The 15,381-nt window shown below is 45.9% G+C and overlaps 1 protein-coding gene across 2 annotated transcripts in view; it reads right to left on the bottom strand.

Moving 5' to 3' along the window:
* Nucleotides 1–2,829: 2,829 nt before the first annotated feature.
* LOC144144796 (uncharacterized) overlaps nt 2,830–15,381 on the bottom strand; it is a 74,560-nt gene continuing 62,008 nt past the window's right edge. Inside the window, exons 7-13 of one of the 2 annotated variants that reach the window (XM_077676299.1) lie at nt 14,126–14,286; nt 12,617–12,715; nt 11,019–11,167; nt 9,911–10,082; nt 8,262–8,377; nt 5,322–5,406; nt 2,830–3,020 (exon numbers count right to left, since the gene is read on the bottom strand). In XM_077676299.1, coding sequence (XP_077532425.1) covers nt 2,964–3,020; nt 5,322–5,406; nt 8,262–8,377; nt 9,911–10,082; nt 11,019–11,167; nt 12,617–12,715; nt 14,126–14,286 — 839 coding nt within the window. In that variant the 3' untranslated portion in view covers nt 2,830–2,963. The remainder of the gene's footprint in view (nt 3,021–5,321; nt 5,407–8,261; nt 8,378–9,910; nt 10,083–11,018; nt 11,168–12,616; nt 12,716–14,125; nt 14,287–15,381) is intronic. The other variant, XM_077676300.1, reaches the window with a different exon arrangement.

Here is a 15,381-nt window from a genome sequence, read left to right as displayed (position 1 = left end):
TGTCTAAATCGAGCAGTCTGAAAGGCCTATGAAAGGCCTATGAAAGGCCCTTGAAAGGCCTATGCAAAAGTATAGCTGTGTTGTACGCGTGTATCTAACTCGGTCACGGGCACATTCAATATATCGAACACTGCGCCCCAAGCTCCACTGCAAGTGCGCTTCTCCTGATAAGGTGGGTGTATAATGACGGTGACTCCTCGTGGGAGCTGCCACACTTGGTTTCTGGAATCTTTTGTGCATGCTTGAGCGGTTATCAGTGGTGGATCGCGCAGGGGGACCTATGCGGCGTGCTGAGTGTTTTTGTCCACGCCCATGTTTCGGTGCCATGGTCACGGAAAAACAAAAGAATTGGGCATTAGAGCAGCCTTGCGACTTTATGAAGTAGAAGATGCAAGCGAATATTCCAGATTTTTTAAATAAAGTGTGGTGATCATTGCGCTGTGGCTCGAATTTACCGCGCTGTGAGGAACAAATTGATAAGCTACCGGTAGTCGCGATTTTGAAAAGCTCTTAGGATGTGTTGAGTTTTCAGGCACGCTTCAAATAGGCATGATTCATATTTCGAATATCGAACTATTTTGTGATACCCTTGGAGTTCGATATATCCATGTTCGACTGCACAGTAAAAGCTCGTTAATTCAAACTCTGTTAACTTGAATTTGTGCCCTGGTCCCGGCAGAGTTCTGTACTTTTCAATGGCGGAAAACTCCCGATAATTTGAACGCGTCGGTTTCCATAATGGTTCATTCGAACTGAGATCCCCTGGTTTCCATTGCTCCTCGCAGAATGTAGTCAGCCCAGAGTGATTACAATGTGATGCAAATCTAAACCAAACCAAATTTACTACAGATGCAAAAACACGAAACAAAAGAGCGTAGTGCGCGCACTACGCTGCTGCAATAGCTTATTTCGCTTCTGCAGCGGGCACCAGAGCTCCGCTGCATGCCGTTGCAGGTTTTCTTTGTGCCGCAGTCGCTGGTCTGGGTCTGCGATCATGTGGCGTGTGCAACAAGCTCAGCTGTAGCCTGCGCATTGTGTTAGTTGTCATAGCCCTGCTTTTGTTTGTGCCGCGGCAGGTAACCAATTTCTTGCGTCACCTCTTTCGTTGCCTCAGAGCTTCGTCAGCGACGCCTCAGCGACTGCCAGTCAGGACGAATCAGGACATTATTTACGAAATCGTCTGCCACAAACATCTAATAGCGCCTAATTCACAATAATGAGTCCAGCGGTGGCTTCTTTGTATTCTGCCCGTGCAGTGTGGCACGATGTCCATCCATTCTAGCGCCCGCCCACTAATTCGAACTCCTCTTAATTCGAATACCTTTATGGTCCCCGTTGAGTTCGGATTAACGAGCTTTTACTGTATGCTTTTCCCAGTTCTATTATTTTCTTATTGTCCCAACAGTGTGACCCTTGTATTTCAACTAAGTCCATTTACTGATTGCCTAATGTGCTATTCCAACAGCATGCTTTAAAGGGGCCCAATAGACAAAATGCAATTTTGTTTGATTTGAAAGGACCAGTGTTTGGTAACTCCAACTCCAAACGACATTTTTTTAAACAAGAAAAAGATCAATTATAAAAAGATGAAAAGAAACCCTGGTGTCGACAAGAAATTTGCCAAAAAATTAATTCCCTGTATCAACTTTATTTGCAGCCTACAGATTCCAAAGAATGTACCTGCAGAAAATTATAGCCGTACCATTAGTATTTGCAAAGCGGTCGCTATTTGAAGTCGCCTAAATGACCATTTTCACCCGTTTCCAAACCTCATGCCTTTTCTCATTAACCATCTCTTTCCCACGAAGTCAGCTGTCGGGTACATCTTGGGATGTACTCGTCAGATTTGTCATTTTTGCTGCATTCAAAAACTTGGACTGAACAGTGCAATAAAATTACAAAAATATAGATTTTTTTTTTCCCAGCTTGCAGATTTTGTGCAATTCAAGAAAACACTGGTAACTGATGACCTGGCATTTAATAGGTTTATAGCATTTGCACAAACAATGCTAAAATTATGGCTGTGGTGTAGTTGCACTTCCTGGTCCTTCTAGAGCACAATGGGGTAAAAAGTATTAAGTATTTTACAGTTAGATAATATCAAGATTGCTCGGGACGGAGTGGCATAACATGTTGCACAACTTTGAATTTACACCACGCAGATGAAAACTGACTTCAATTTGTGCTCAGGAAAATTAAAAAAAAAAAATTCCCCGCATTTCCCCGAGGGGAAGAATGTGAAAGTGCGAATGCACGAGTTGAATTTGCGCGGTTCGGTAATGTTCGCGAAAGAGAGATCACACACACACACACAACTACAAAGAAAGAAAGATGCATTTATTCACAGACACCTATTTGTGTTGTCGTTGTACTTGATTGCTACAGCGGATCTCAGCTTTGAAATTTCGTGTCAGTACTCCTTTAAGCGGGTGCATTAGCCCTTCTCACGCCCGATTCTTGGCCAATCCCCCACGTGGGTATGTGCCATGTCAGCGGCCAGGCAGCGCGCGCCCATCTCCCCCTGTTGCCAAGGAAGACGAGGAGATTCCTGGCCAATCCCCCACGTGGGTATGTGCCATGTCGGCGGCCAGGCTGCGCGCACCCATCTCCCCCCGTTGCCAAGGAAGACGAGGAGATTCCTGGCCAATCCCCAATCCCCACGTGGGTATGTGCCATGTCAGCGGCCAGGCTGCGCGCGCCCATCTCCACGTGCGCGGACATCGCCGGTGGACGCAGGTTCAGGGTCGCTTAAGAAGTGCATTGCACTTAATATCCTCAAGACCAGTGTCCCCCGAGTAGGTTGGAAACCAATTTCAACAAAACAACCAGCAGTGTCAATTTTTTATTTAATATAAGTCAAGCAGCCTATTATGTAATATGCCATGTGCCCGATGTCTTTGATGAGGTCAACAATTTTGTCCTATGATGGCACGGTGCTGGGCCAATGAAGTCCCAGGGTCATGTCACAACAAGTCGTAGTCAGCCACACTTTGCCTGAGGTATTCGGCATACAGTTGTTGCTGAAAAAAAAAAAAAAAAATTCTTGAGTGCAAACATGCCAAAAAACATGGCTACCCATGTCTGCATCTTCAAGTTGCTGTCATTGGCTCACTGAGGATGCTGGTCATGGTTGAAAGCTAGTGAACATTTTAAAATCTGTGAAATGTTCATCCGACTTAAAACGCCCACCTTAAAAATTGACTGCACATATGCTGGCAATCCACCACACACTTCAGCCAACAGGGCCATGTTTACAATAAAAGCTAAGTACCTCACATAGGTGTGGCAATATATTGTACCTCTAATTACATGTATTTTCTAGTTTTCTGTAGGTGTGTGCGAATACCGAATACGTAGTAGTAACTTTCAAATTGAATATCAAATCAAATGAGGAAAAAAAGCTGAATATTGAATCAAATATCGAATATCAACTTTTTTTACAGGCCTTAATTTTTCATAGGTTTTTGTGCAAAAACAGAAGGTACTTCACAGGTTTGGGAGTCATGACGTTATTTTTCAATCAAGAGAACGCACTTTTAAATTCGCACTCGCACCAGTCCAGCCGCCGAACCTAAATGAAGGTGACAACCAGAAAAACTGGTTGTCACCTTCCAGGCCCAAACTTCAAATGGTCGTAACTTCTGCTACAGACCAGATAGAACGATAATGTTAGTCTTATTGCACTCTTTGATTTCTGCTCAGTTCACTGGTTCCCTGTTTAGCTGCATCCCTCCAGCAGTTTTTTTACAAAGGCTGTCAAAAAATTGAATATAAAAATCCAAATAAATTTGAATATAATCATTTTACTCAAAAACAAATTTTATATCTACAATAAGAATGAAAAACTACATGTGCCCCCCAATTTTCATCATCATAGCTGCAAAAATAAACTTATTTGGTTTAAGACCAGTGAGCCCCCTTAAACAAAGCCAGGACCTCTTTTGATTTTCAATTAATGGAGGCGCTGTCACAAACAACAAAAGCGGCGGTGATTGCTTTTACCGGAAGCTGCCCTGACATGTAAACATCCGGTTGTGCAATTCAAAATTGCGGCCAGAGTCGACGGTGACGGCATGAAGGATTAATTTTTACGAGTGATGCAACAAGTGAGGCGATGAGGATCCGCAATCGGTCATCCCAATTAGTGCCACTAAATAAACCTTATTTAGTGAGATTAGTCCCAATCGCTCACAGGGGCAGCCGCATGAGAGCGATGGTGAATCCAATATTCCCGCACTATGACCGATAGGATTATCAAAGTGCCACGAGTGCAGGGTTTTTCGATGTGTGCATTTATCACAAATACAGAAAATGTATTTAAGTAAGCTCCTTCCCTCTCATTTTCTCCCTAAGCCGGAAGTTGCGCCCCTTACGGATGTCCTATTCGCTAGTCGCTCAGGACACTTCCTGGTGATAAGCAATGCACAGCGATGTTTTCTGGCGAGCCGAAAACAAGTGAAGCAATGAGTGATTTCCTGCGCAGCGAAAAGTGGTTAGTCACTCGTCGAGTCGCTCCCCGTTTTGCTTGCAAAATCGCTCCACGTGGTCAGCACTTAGTCAACGCAATCGCAAACTACTCCATGCTGCTGGACAAAATTTACAGCCTCTGCATGCTGCGCTCATCGAAAGTGTGATTTGGTTGAAACTTGCTGAGCAGACGGTGTAGCAGCAGTGCATTAGCGTGCACCGACATCTCTCGCTTTCACAGAGCCGCGCACATAAAGAAAATCTACCCAACCAATAAAAATCGAATAGTAGAAACTCAATTCACGAATCGATTTATTCACAGAGTTATTATTCGATTCGTATTCGAGTATTCACACACCCCTAGTTTTGTGCCGGGTGACGGGTGACACAGTGACAGGTTTGAATTACACAATTCAGATGAGGGCTTCTTTATCCACAATAGAAGTCTACCAAGTTTTAGTTACTTTTCTAATCACCATGTCTCTCCTGTTTTCTAGTATCTGTCCATGCTCATAAACGCATAAAAAAAAGTTTTTTTAACTTTCTTGTTTTTGGAAATTTGCGTCGAGCCACTCAAACACCTGCTATTAACCAGTAGGCACTGTTTCAAAGGTGGAACTTCTTTTTCCCTTTTTAGATAACCAGCATCAACTTGAAGGGAGCAAATGTTCCCACCATGCCGATTATTGCTCAATCAACTTAGCCCACCATGCCGATTATTACTCAATCAACTTAGGTTCACTTCTATGCTGAGGATTCTCAATCTCCTGTCTAAAGCCTTGGGCAGTTGCAGTGACTAGTTGCACTGCAGTATATGCAGCGCCTGTAAATATTTTGACAAACACAACGCTCACCTTCTTGGGTTTGACAAAGTTGGCCAGGTAACTCTGAGCGTCCAGCAGCGAGCTCTTCTGCTTCTTTGTCAGAACGGGCTTGAGCCTGAAATCGAAACACAAACATCAGGACTGCTGCTGCTGCTGCAAGCCAGCAACCAGATGTGCACCTTATTTAAGACTGCTTCTGCTCAATCGAGTCTCCTTTCAAAAACAGCAATTTTTGAGGGAGAACATCCAAACTATGAGAGCAAAAGTATACACCTATATTAAAAAAAAATCCCAGGCCGTCTCCACTAACGTGAAACCTGGTGAGCGGCGAAGCATGCAGTGTATCAGTGTATTCTTGGTGCCTTGGCGTTTGTGCCAACGGAGATGAAACTGTTGGGAGGTGGAGGTATACAGCTTTGCTGTAAAAGTCTCTTGTCTTTGAAGCACGAAGCTCGCTAGCGTGAGGCACAAACAAGTGTCCCGGTGTTTTTTTAGTGCACGTTACGTTCCAGCGCGAGGCGTAAACATGTTTGCCGGTGCTTAGTACCGTGACTACACGAGACGAACGATGATGACGACGACGACGACGACGACGACGACGACAATGGTCTGCATTTGGAAAATGGTCTGCATTTGGACACTGTACCAAATGTGTTTAAAGGAAATGTGGAAAGGTTTTGAACTAACAGAAACGCTGACCCTTCACAAATGGGCATCCAAGGGTTACGATGAGTGAGGTAATTTGCAAAAGAAGTGGCAAATATAGCCACAAAAGCGCCCTATGCTCAGATGACCAGACAGCACAGAGCAAAATTGACTAAAAATATGTCAAAAGAGGATACCGTAAGGTGCCCTTGATGAATACTGCTGCCTGTGCTCTAATCTTTCCACTGCATTTCCTTGGGAGACTCGCAATGGAGGAAGTGCCATTTGGTTCCTTTGTAGTGCTACGCTTATCTTCGTGTAATTTTTACTCAAAAAGTGTGCGCAAACAGCTACCAATGTTGATGTTTGATGGGAAAGTTAGGAACGCTCTAAAGACTGCTATACCACTGCTTTGATGCTCCAGAACCGACAAGATACCTGGTTTCTTCAGACCAAAGACAATGAATTATTCAGTTACTCTGACATGGTGCTTTCTTAGAAATCAGCTCTCTGTAAAAGTACAGTTATAGTGAAACAAAGTTCCAGTCCTGATTGAGTTCCTCTTTTGTTGAATATGTAAATTTTAGGATAAAGTAAAAAAAAAACGCAGCAACACAAACATTACTTATGAATGTGTCCATGCCAGAGAAGAGTGCCGAGGACACGTCTTGTATGTGTTTTGTTGCCTGGACATGCTGGGCTATACTATCTTTTTCGAGTTGAACGCAGGTTTGCTCTCGTCAAGTGTCGCGCCAGCAATCTTGTTTCATAGGTGAAAGCCACACCCTGTTGCCACTAGCCTAGACTTTTCTTCCTTGATTGACGCTGTTCCCGATTAAACTTAATGATACAGGAAAGAATGGCACTGAGAGGTAAATGCTCGTTGTGCAAATGCTACGGCATTCTATCCGCCACCGCTCGACTGTCTGCGTCGCTTTGTTGATCTCTTCTTCGCTGCTTGCCTTCACTTCGTTTGTTGCAGAGCACAAGTTCTCTCCAGCACACCTTGTTTACTGAAAGAACCCTACAATGTGAAGTGTATCCATGCCAGAGAAGAGAATATTTGTCTGAAATTTGACAATACCAAACTTAGCTGCAAAACTAACAGTATGTCTACTCAAACACCAACAACCTTCAGTCGTGAATTTATAAGGAAGCTTCATTCATCTGTTCCTGTAAGGGCGCTTTTATGCTAGGCGGTGCCTATTGCATGAACCAGTGGCTGATGATGATCATGAACATGGGATAATGTACAGCATTATTCTGTGGACCAGACCACAAGGTAATTATAGTTCAGGTTTATTCTGTGCGCTGTACCACGGTAGAGTTGGTCCTTATTCATCTAAAGCAACATAAAAGATGCCAATCCACAGTTATGAACAGCGAAGCTGTTGTTGCTGGCCATACTGTGTGCAGTGTGCAGCGTCATCACAAAACTGGGTCATAGTTACTCCCGCTGTTTACTGCACATGTAAGCACGCATTTTACGAGGAGCGCCTGCACCGTTGCTAGGCTTGCATGTGGCACTCGCAAAAAAAAAAATACTAAGAAAACAGTTTAGGTAGGTGCGTCCGTGCCTCAATGGGGGAGCACAAGACAGCGCGCTACAGATGCCCAGTTTGCAAAGCCGGTTGCCGTCGGTTCTAGCGCGCGCCAACATGTTCCACTCTGGGAGAAATGGGGAAGCCTTCAGATGAAACGATCTGGCCCCGCCAGTCATGCAGGAGAAAGACAACGATATAGATGGATATGACAGTGACTACTTCTACCACAGCGAAAAGCAACAACGGAACATGTAAATAAACAATTTCAAACCTGAGGCAATGCGTGGTGGTGCGTCCTTCAGTTCTAACATAGAAAGAAATCCTCCAGCTTCGCCATGGTTCAAGGCTTGCAGACTTAGTGCAAGCTTCGCCAATTATTTCTATTTACATAATGCATAGAATGGACTTCAAAGAACAGGTTACAGCAAAACCTTTACTTTAAAAAACAAAAAAACTCCATAACTGTGGGGGGGGGGGGGGGGGGGTTTCTGGCACTGAAAACCGATGACTCTGCCACTGCACCACTGAAGCCAACAAGTGGAACCTTTTAGCAGTAGTTCAAAACAGACACAACATAACCTTGTGGTCTGGACCACAGAATAAAGCTGAACATTATTTTGTGGCCTGGTCCTGGCCTGGACTGCTTAGCCTTGCAACAACCCAGGCCAGTGTGTTCTGGCCCCACTAGAATTTTCTAAAGTTAAGCGTCTCATCCCTTAGAGCGCGCACGGTGACAACACCCAGCTGGGAGCCCCATTTCTCCGAAGGAGCAGCCACTCACCTGGACTGCCACTTGGCCACAGTGAGCATGACGGCGGAGACGGCGAAAAGCAGGAGCGCCACGGCCAGGCGCACTGACGAGCTGGGAAGGATGCCAGACAACACCTGCAGGGGCAGCTGCAAAGTCCACCACAGGGTTACAACAGTGCAACACCAGAGCATATACTACTGTCTACGCTTGTTACAGCGGATCCTGCAGCAACGGACTTCCGGTAACAACAGACCATTTCTGTTGGTTTGTCTGGTCCCCATGCATTTTCCTGGCAAGAGCAGACTATTGGCAACAACAGACTAAATTTTAGGCGAAAATTGTTTCGATTGAATGTTTATAGCGAACTTCCGCGAGGCCGGCACCCGATATGCTTTTTTTGTTGTTTAGTTTGGCAAGAAAACTGTTATGTCTGGCAGCATTGTTGGCAGCCAGGTCATTGGCGCAGCCAAGCCAGTGCCAGTGGTCTTGTTTTTCTTTTTTGGTGCAACCAGCGGCGTGAGCAGCAGGGTAGCTGATTTCACTGTCGGATAAATTAAGCGTAAATAACGCTGCTGAACATGGGGGAAGAACAGATTGACATCGCCAAAAGTACAGGCCTGTCTAAGCAGACAGGCCTGCCCGACCGTCAAGAACAAGGCCGCTGCCGATAAACGCGAGACTCCGGTGAAACTGAACAGCGCTATCGAATACGCGAAGTGGTGCACCCGGAGGTTGACTCTGCCCTTGTCACAGTTTACATAATAAAGAACTTAAACTCAGTGAAGTTCAGCATTCGTTACTCTGACACATGCATTGTTCCTGTTCCGCTTGATGAAGGAGGTAAGAAATACCTCAAGCAAGGGTACGGCTCCCATCCATTGTGTGAAATCTGCCGCTATCTGTGCGGAGTCCAACTGGTGTAACTTTCGATTTCACAACTGTCCTTCATGAGATTATTTCGTATCACTTGTTTTACTGACCAGACTATGATCATTAAAAATGCGGAGGCTGCCTTAGGGAGATGTCAGGCAGCGATCCAAATTGTATTAATGGTTTCGGGTAAACCTGCCTCGTCACGAAGGGTTTGAAAATAGCCTGGCTAATTCTGTTGGCCATGGCTGATTTTTATAGCTAGTTAGCAATTGCTCCTAGTTACACTGTTGCTTTATTTTCTCAGCTTAGCGTGCCTCTCTACGAACTCAACCCCATGTGCTAGGCCTTTTCCAAGTGCCGGTGCTAAGCTTCGGAAACAACGTTCGGCGATTCTTTTCTCCCCTGTGTGAATGCTGCGCAGAGATGCTGCAGGCGTGTAGAATGAACAAATTGTCTGTAACATGTACATGCAATACTGGTCAAAGTTCCCACTTTACATTCATACCCCCCCCCCCGCCGCATTCGGATACTTTGTACTTCGGATGCAGCAGACATTTTTTTTCCGGATTAAGAGGGCCCATTGTAATGGGCGTACACTGTGCTAACATTCCACTGCTGCAAAAAGCCAATTGTAGAGTGCTTTTGTTCTTCGGGGTTTCAACGGTATTCAGCAATGTGGAATAGAACCAGGCAATGAGTATACACACACTCAGCTCAGCAGTGCAAGCTTGAGCAGCGGCTTACAACCCCACTAGCCTTGTGAAGACGGAAAGAGAAAAAAGGGTGTCAAGAGGAGCACCACTCACGGTGCAGAGCAAGAGGAGGTCCACCATGCCCTCCCCGAGGTAGGAAGCGAGGCGCTCCTCGGGCATGCTGCGCAGGGCCAGGTTGAGCAGAAGCAGAGAAGGCAGGGCCAGGCCAAACAGGCCCAAGCACACACCCCGGCCCCCGCTGCTGAAGTTCTCAGACCGGGCCTTGCTGAAAGGAGAGCAGGGGAGAGCCAGCCATCAGAAGGGAAAACATGGGGGGGGAGGGGCCAGGGCAGACAGCAAGCTGGCTCATCCCACACTTAGCACCAACAGCCCCCCTACAGGATTTTAAAACATGTACTGCTGTTCCAAACGTAGTGACATCTACTATGGCCTGGTTGCAGACCCCGTATTTGCGAAATCATAGATTCAGAACTTTTTTTAGGGGGCTTCGCCCCTTAGGGCCTGGGGCTGTTGGCGTTTTCTGTCGTCGTTTCGAGTAGTCATGGTAGCAAAACACCGGGAAACTCGTTTACGCCTCGGGCTAGAACATAACACGTACTAAAAGAACACTGCGACACACGTTTACACCTTACGCTGGAGCTTTTTGAAACGTGTACTAAAAAAACACCAAGACACTCGTTTACACCTCCCGCTAGAGAGCTTCATGCTGCAAAGACAAGAGACTTTTACAGAAAACCTGTATACCTCTACCCCCCAACGTTTTCATCTCCGTGGGCAAAAACTCCAAGACTCCAAGAATACACTTATACACTGCATGCTTCGCCCCTCCGCAGGTTTTACGTTAGCGGAGATGGCCCGGGATTTTTCTGAAGCCTCTAGTTTTCCAATGTAAACATAGGCCCAAAACATATGCACTAATGACTTCTTGTAGGGCAATTATGTTGTAATCACACACCTTCTAGCACACATTGGCAGCTTGTCGATATAAACCATCAACCAGAGCAGAATTCCCGTGGCGTTATAGTTTCTTTCAAAAACGCCTCGCACGAGATTATTTGGGAGACATTAATATTGATCCCAGACCCAAGACAGCGAGTTAGATCTGAGCGCCGGCATGATGCACACCAAACGCAACCACTGTGGCTACATCAATCGAGCACCCACCAGCAGGATACCGAAGCAAGACATTCCTCTTACTTACTTGTCCTCGCTAATTCTGAGCAAGACTTCATTGCTGAGGTGCTCGCAGTCATGCTCCAGTGAATTCAGCGCATTCTGGACAGTCTGGTTGATGGTCTTCTCGATCTCCTTGCACACCTCTTCGATCTGGTTGACACAGCGCACTGCCTGCTAAAGGAACAGGGGGAGAAACAACAGAGAAACGATGAGGTAAGGCTTAGCTGTCTGGTTGATAACCATTTATTGCTTTTGTGCGCCTTTTTATTTCCTTCGTGCCCAAGCCTGGGAGCACGTTTGTTGTTTGCGGGGCATTTCGGACATTTTCTACGTATCTTGGCTGAAGTTGAGGACGGATAGTTATTCCACTCTAACAGCCAAATGACATCTAAACAACCGCCTTGTCAACACTGCACCCATGCCCCTGCACACAATCTGCCATTCTGTTGCTGAACATAAGTGGGCCAAATTAGTAAATTAGCACAATTAATATGCTCACAAGGTTCCGTCAAGGCACACCAGTTGTATACTACAGGGAGCTCCTGTTTCTAACACTTAGTTGGTTGTCTGCAGAGAAATAAAGGTCAGGAGAAATGCCTAGGCGTAGCCAAATCTACACTCTCAACGAAACTTAGTAGGCACAGTAAAGATGCACTCCTGCATATATGCTAAGAGCGAATGAAACTGCCTGCCTGCTGTCAGTTGTTTTCTCTCGTTTTTTTAAGTGCAGAGCACTTTAGGGGCTCGCCTTGTCGCCGTAGCTCACTCGCTGGACCCAAGTAGAGCCACACGGCATTCCGCTGTAGCGGCTGTAGTCGCAGCGTAACCCAGAGGCTTCGAAAGCCAAGCAGTTTATATAGTCATAGCCGTTCGAAACCCGTAAACCGTTGGCGCTTGTCATACATCTCCCCATTGTTTTTAGCGCAAAGAAAATTGAAGGTACGTTTGAGGCAAAATATGCGTAATCAACCGGCAGCACCCGCGTTCATTTATTATGAACGCTCATTGGGTTGGTTTTTACGGTAGTAAGCGAAAAAAAGTGGCACCGCAACGCCGGCACGTGCGGGAGGAAAAGCAAGCACAAAAAGAACATAACTCCTGCTGGCACAGTTTCAGGCAGGAAGTGCGCGAGCACTGAGAAGGCGGGAAATATGAAATGCATTGGGTGGTAGCAGTGAGTGGATAATGGCGCTACAGCCCATTATGGCAAGTCACTGCTCTGCACTTCCGACAGCTTTCACATCAAGTGGAACGGGTTTAATTTTTTTTATGTATTTATTGTTTCCCTAACTAAGACCCGCAAATGTAAATTAGTCGTCGAGTCTACCTGTTTTTCATCCTTTGTCCAATTACTCCGCACCGTTCAGCAAAGCTATCTCAAGTGCAGAGATCCTCTAAGCCCTGCTATAATTCTTCTGAATATTTAGTCTGTGGAAACACAGCCACACACACACAAAAAAGAAAAGTTCCCCACAGTGCAACAATTCTGGCTTTTGAAAGACCCGCCCCCATTGGGTGGCAAGGGTGATCTTGCTTCCTCCCTTACACCCTTCCTGTCCTTCACTCGGTGGTCCTTCACTCGGTGGTAACAGGAGACGCAGAGGGAGGAAGTTGCCAGCTCACCTTGCTTGCGTCTGGAATGTAGATGGCCGGCATGTCAAAGCCGCACCGGTTCAGGCCGGGTCGCTTGCACAGCTCTTGCACGATCTGCATCATCACTTTCTGCAGGGAGAGGGGGAAAAGGGGAGGCTCCCTGAGTAAGTTTGCCAAAGTGTGAAGAGTGCGTAGACTACCCTGACCACAGGCAAAGAAGACCTCCCTTGTAAAGCAGGGCGACCAAAAAACCTGAGCTTGGTGTAACTCTCATAACTTCGAAACAGCCTGCCCCACATTACCTTCTTGCTCAGTCCAAGGAATGACCCATTTCTGTGTGACCATCCATTCTTCATGAATCGCCACCAGGCTCACAAAAAGTACCGTATTTGTGCGTGTATAACCCGCACCAAAAATGCAAAAATTTCAGTGGCAAAGTAAGGGTGCGGACAATACGCGGGGTTTTTCCTTTAGGGGCTTTTCCTTTAGTGCAGCTTCACAGCAATGTGCGTTTTGTGCTGTGAAGACGACCTTGCGTACATCAGTGAGGACTGCAGCTCAAATGATAGCTCTAGCGAGAGCGGTGACACTGCGTGTATTGTGACTTTTGCCTTGCAGTCAGTGTATTCTACTTGCTAAATATACGCTTTTTCTGTCTACATTTCATGTGTTGCTTGAGCGGTAGCTTTGGTGCAGCCTTTCCTGTATCAAATGTGCGGGCAATATGCAAGGATTTTTTTTCTTTTCTGGCAGGCTGAAAGTCAGGGTGTGGATTATACGCGTGAAAACACGGTAACTGGAGAGAGAAAACTACTAGCGTTAGAGCTGAACTAACAACTACCAAAAACACGTGGAGCACTAACATGCACTTCGAGGCTGCAATGTTGCTTAATTCTGCGCTGATTTCGTACGGCAAAGCAAGTCATCCTGATACTTCATCAATCGCTTAAGTACACATCTGTTACAGACGGATCGGTGACAATCCAGCTACTTGTGAAAGAGACTTGGGCACTTGTCCATGTTCTATAACGTAACTTTAAGTCTAATAACCAACTTTTAGTTTTGGATCCCATTTCAAATGCCTTTTCAAAGGCCTATCACAGTAAGGCGAAGGAAATCATAACAGATCGTTTACAAGGCAGATTTAGAAACATTTTCACACCGCGATTCTTTATTCCCAATCACCCTGGGCTGAGAACATGCCCCCAGAGCCCATTTTTTTTTTGACAAAGTACGTAAGCTGTTTGCAAAATGCCACGCACCTTAGTAGCTGCGATTCACTGTAACCACGTGGCTACAATTCATAAATGTCCCAATCGACAAAGCTAGAACAGAAATGTAGGGCCCATTGTATGCTGGTGGAAACTGCACATCAGATTATTTTCCCACAAGCTTCGAGGGCAGTTGGGCAGGAGGTGTTACATTTACCGGCTTCACTGCTTAGTGGTGAAAGATCCTGCCACGAAACAGGAACCTCGGGCATCCTGAATGTGCTAGCCACAAGCAGAAGCTAGGTTTGCCCTCGACCAGTGCACGTACCTGCCGGTCCGCTTCGTGGCCAGCCTCATCCGCCTTGCTGAGGTAGAAGCGCATCTTGTCGACGTACTTGTCATTCAGCTCCTCCACGATGTTCAGGGTGCGCTTGCACAGGGCCTGGCCAATGGGGTCGAAGAACACAAACACCAGGTCGGCCATCTGGCCTGAGAGACGAGGAGAGGGAGAGGAGGAGAGGGAGAGGATGATTGGACGGACACAGCTCGGAGAAGCTTCCTTGCACACACAGCACCGGCAAAAGAGGCGGGAGCAACGTGCAACAAAAGGCGAGCTGCCCCAAACATGCAATTCTTAGATGCACCGAGTTCTTACAGATATATATATAATGTACATGCCAAACAAGGTTTACATGAACAAGTGATTGTTATCACTGCATGCAGTGCTTAGCAAGTCTGACAGTTACCAGTAAAGACATGAAGAGGCATGGCAATCTGCCAAAGTGGGATTTGATAATTACCTGCAATAGTAATTGGTGACCAGCACCCCGCAGAAGAGATTGCATCCCACCTCAAACTTGTTCAGGCACAGCATTGCTAACACTTATAGCTCAACAAAAAGATTTCGCTCACACATGCGAAAAGCAGTTTTGTTATATGTATATTGTGAGGACTGATTGCATCACGCGGCTTGTGAGGATTGATTTCCGCCCTATGCGAATGTTTCTCTGCATCACCTGTAAATCCCCATCACCATGCAGTGGCGTCAGGCCACCGCTTCATTTCGTACATCATCATCATCATCCTATCATCTGGGGTACTGCGGCCGGTTCACTTGAATAAAAGGCTACCCCAAATCGTATCCTTTCAATACATATTACGGCTAGGAGTCGCTTGAAAATTTCAATCCAATTAATCATAGGGCATTAACCGATTAATTGATCGGCTAATTGGTCAGTCCAGTTTACAGAAGGAATAAACATGAACAAGGCCAGATTATGATTTTGAAGCTTTTTAGCCTTTTTTTTTTTTTGTTATCAGGTCTTAAGCAGAGAGTAGTACAAACCATATTATTCATTCTAACATTTTAAGGCAATATCATGTATGTCCAGTTGGGCTGTCCAAGTGGGTTAAACAGACCCTTAAGTGGCGCAAACGTTGTGCAAACGCACGTTTAACTGGCGCAATTTATAGTAGGAGCGAGGGTGGTGCCTCTCGTCTTTGATGCCACTACATGTTGCAGTTCTAACCATGGTATTATTATGAGAACGAGTTATGTCAATGTAAGGCGACGCCCTCAGATAT

The sequence above is a fragment of the Haemaphysalis longicornis genome, unplaced genomic scaffold (genome assembly GCF_048455015.1).
Source record: "Haemaphysalis longicornis isolate Haplotype H1 unplaced genomic scaffold, Haemaphysalis longicornis Haplotype H1 scaffold_7, whole genome shotgun sequence".
NCBI classification, from domain to species: domain Eukaryota; kingdom Metazoa; phylum Arthropoda; class Arachnida; order Ixodida; family Ixodidae; genus Haemaphysalis; species Haemaphysalis longicornis.
This window is presented reverse-complemented; position numbering and strand designations above follow the sequence as displayed.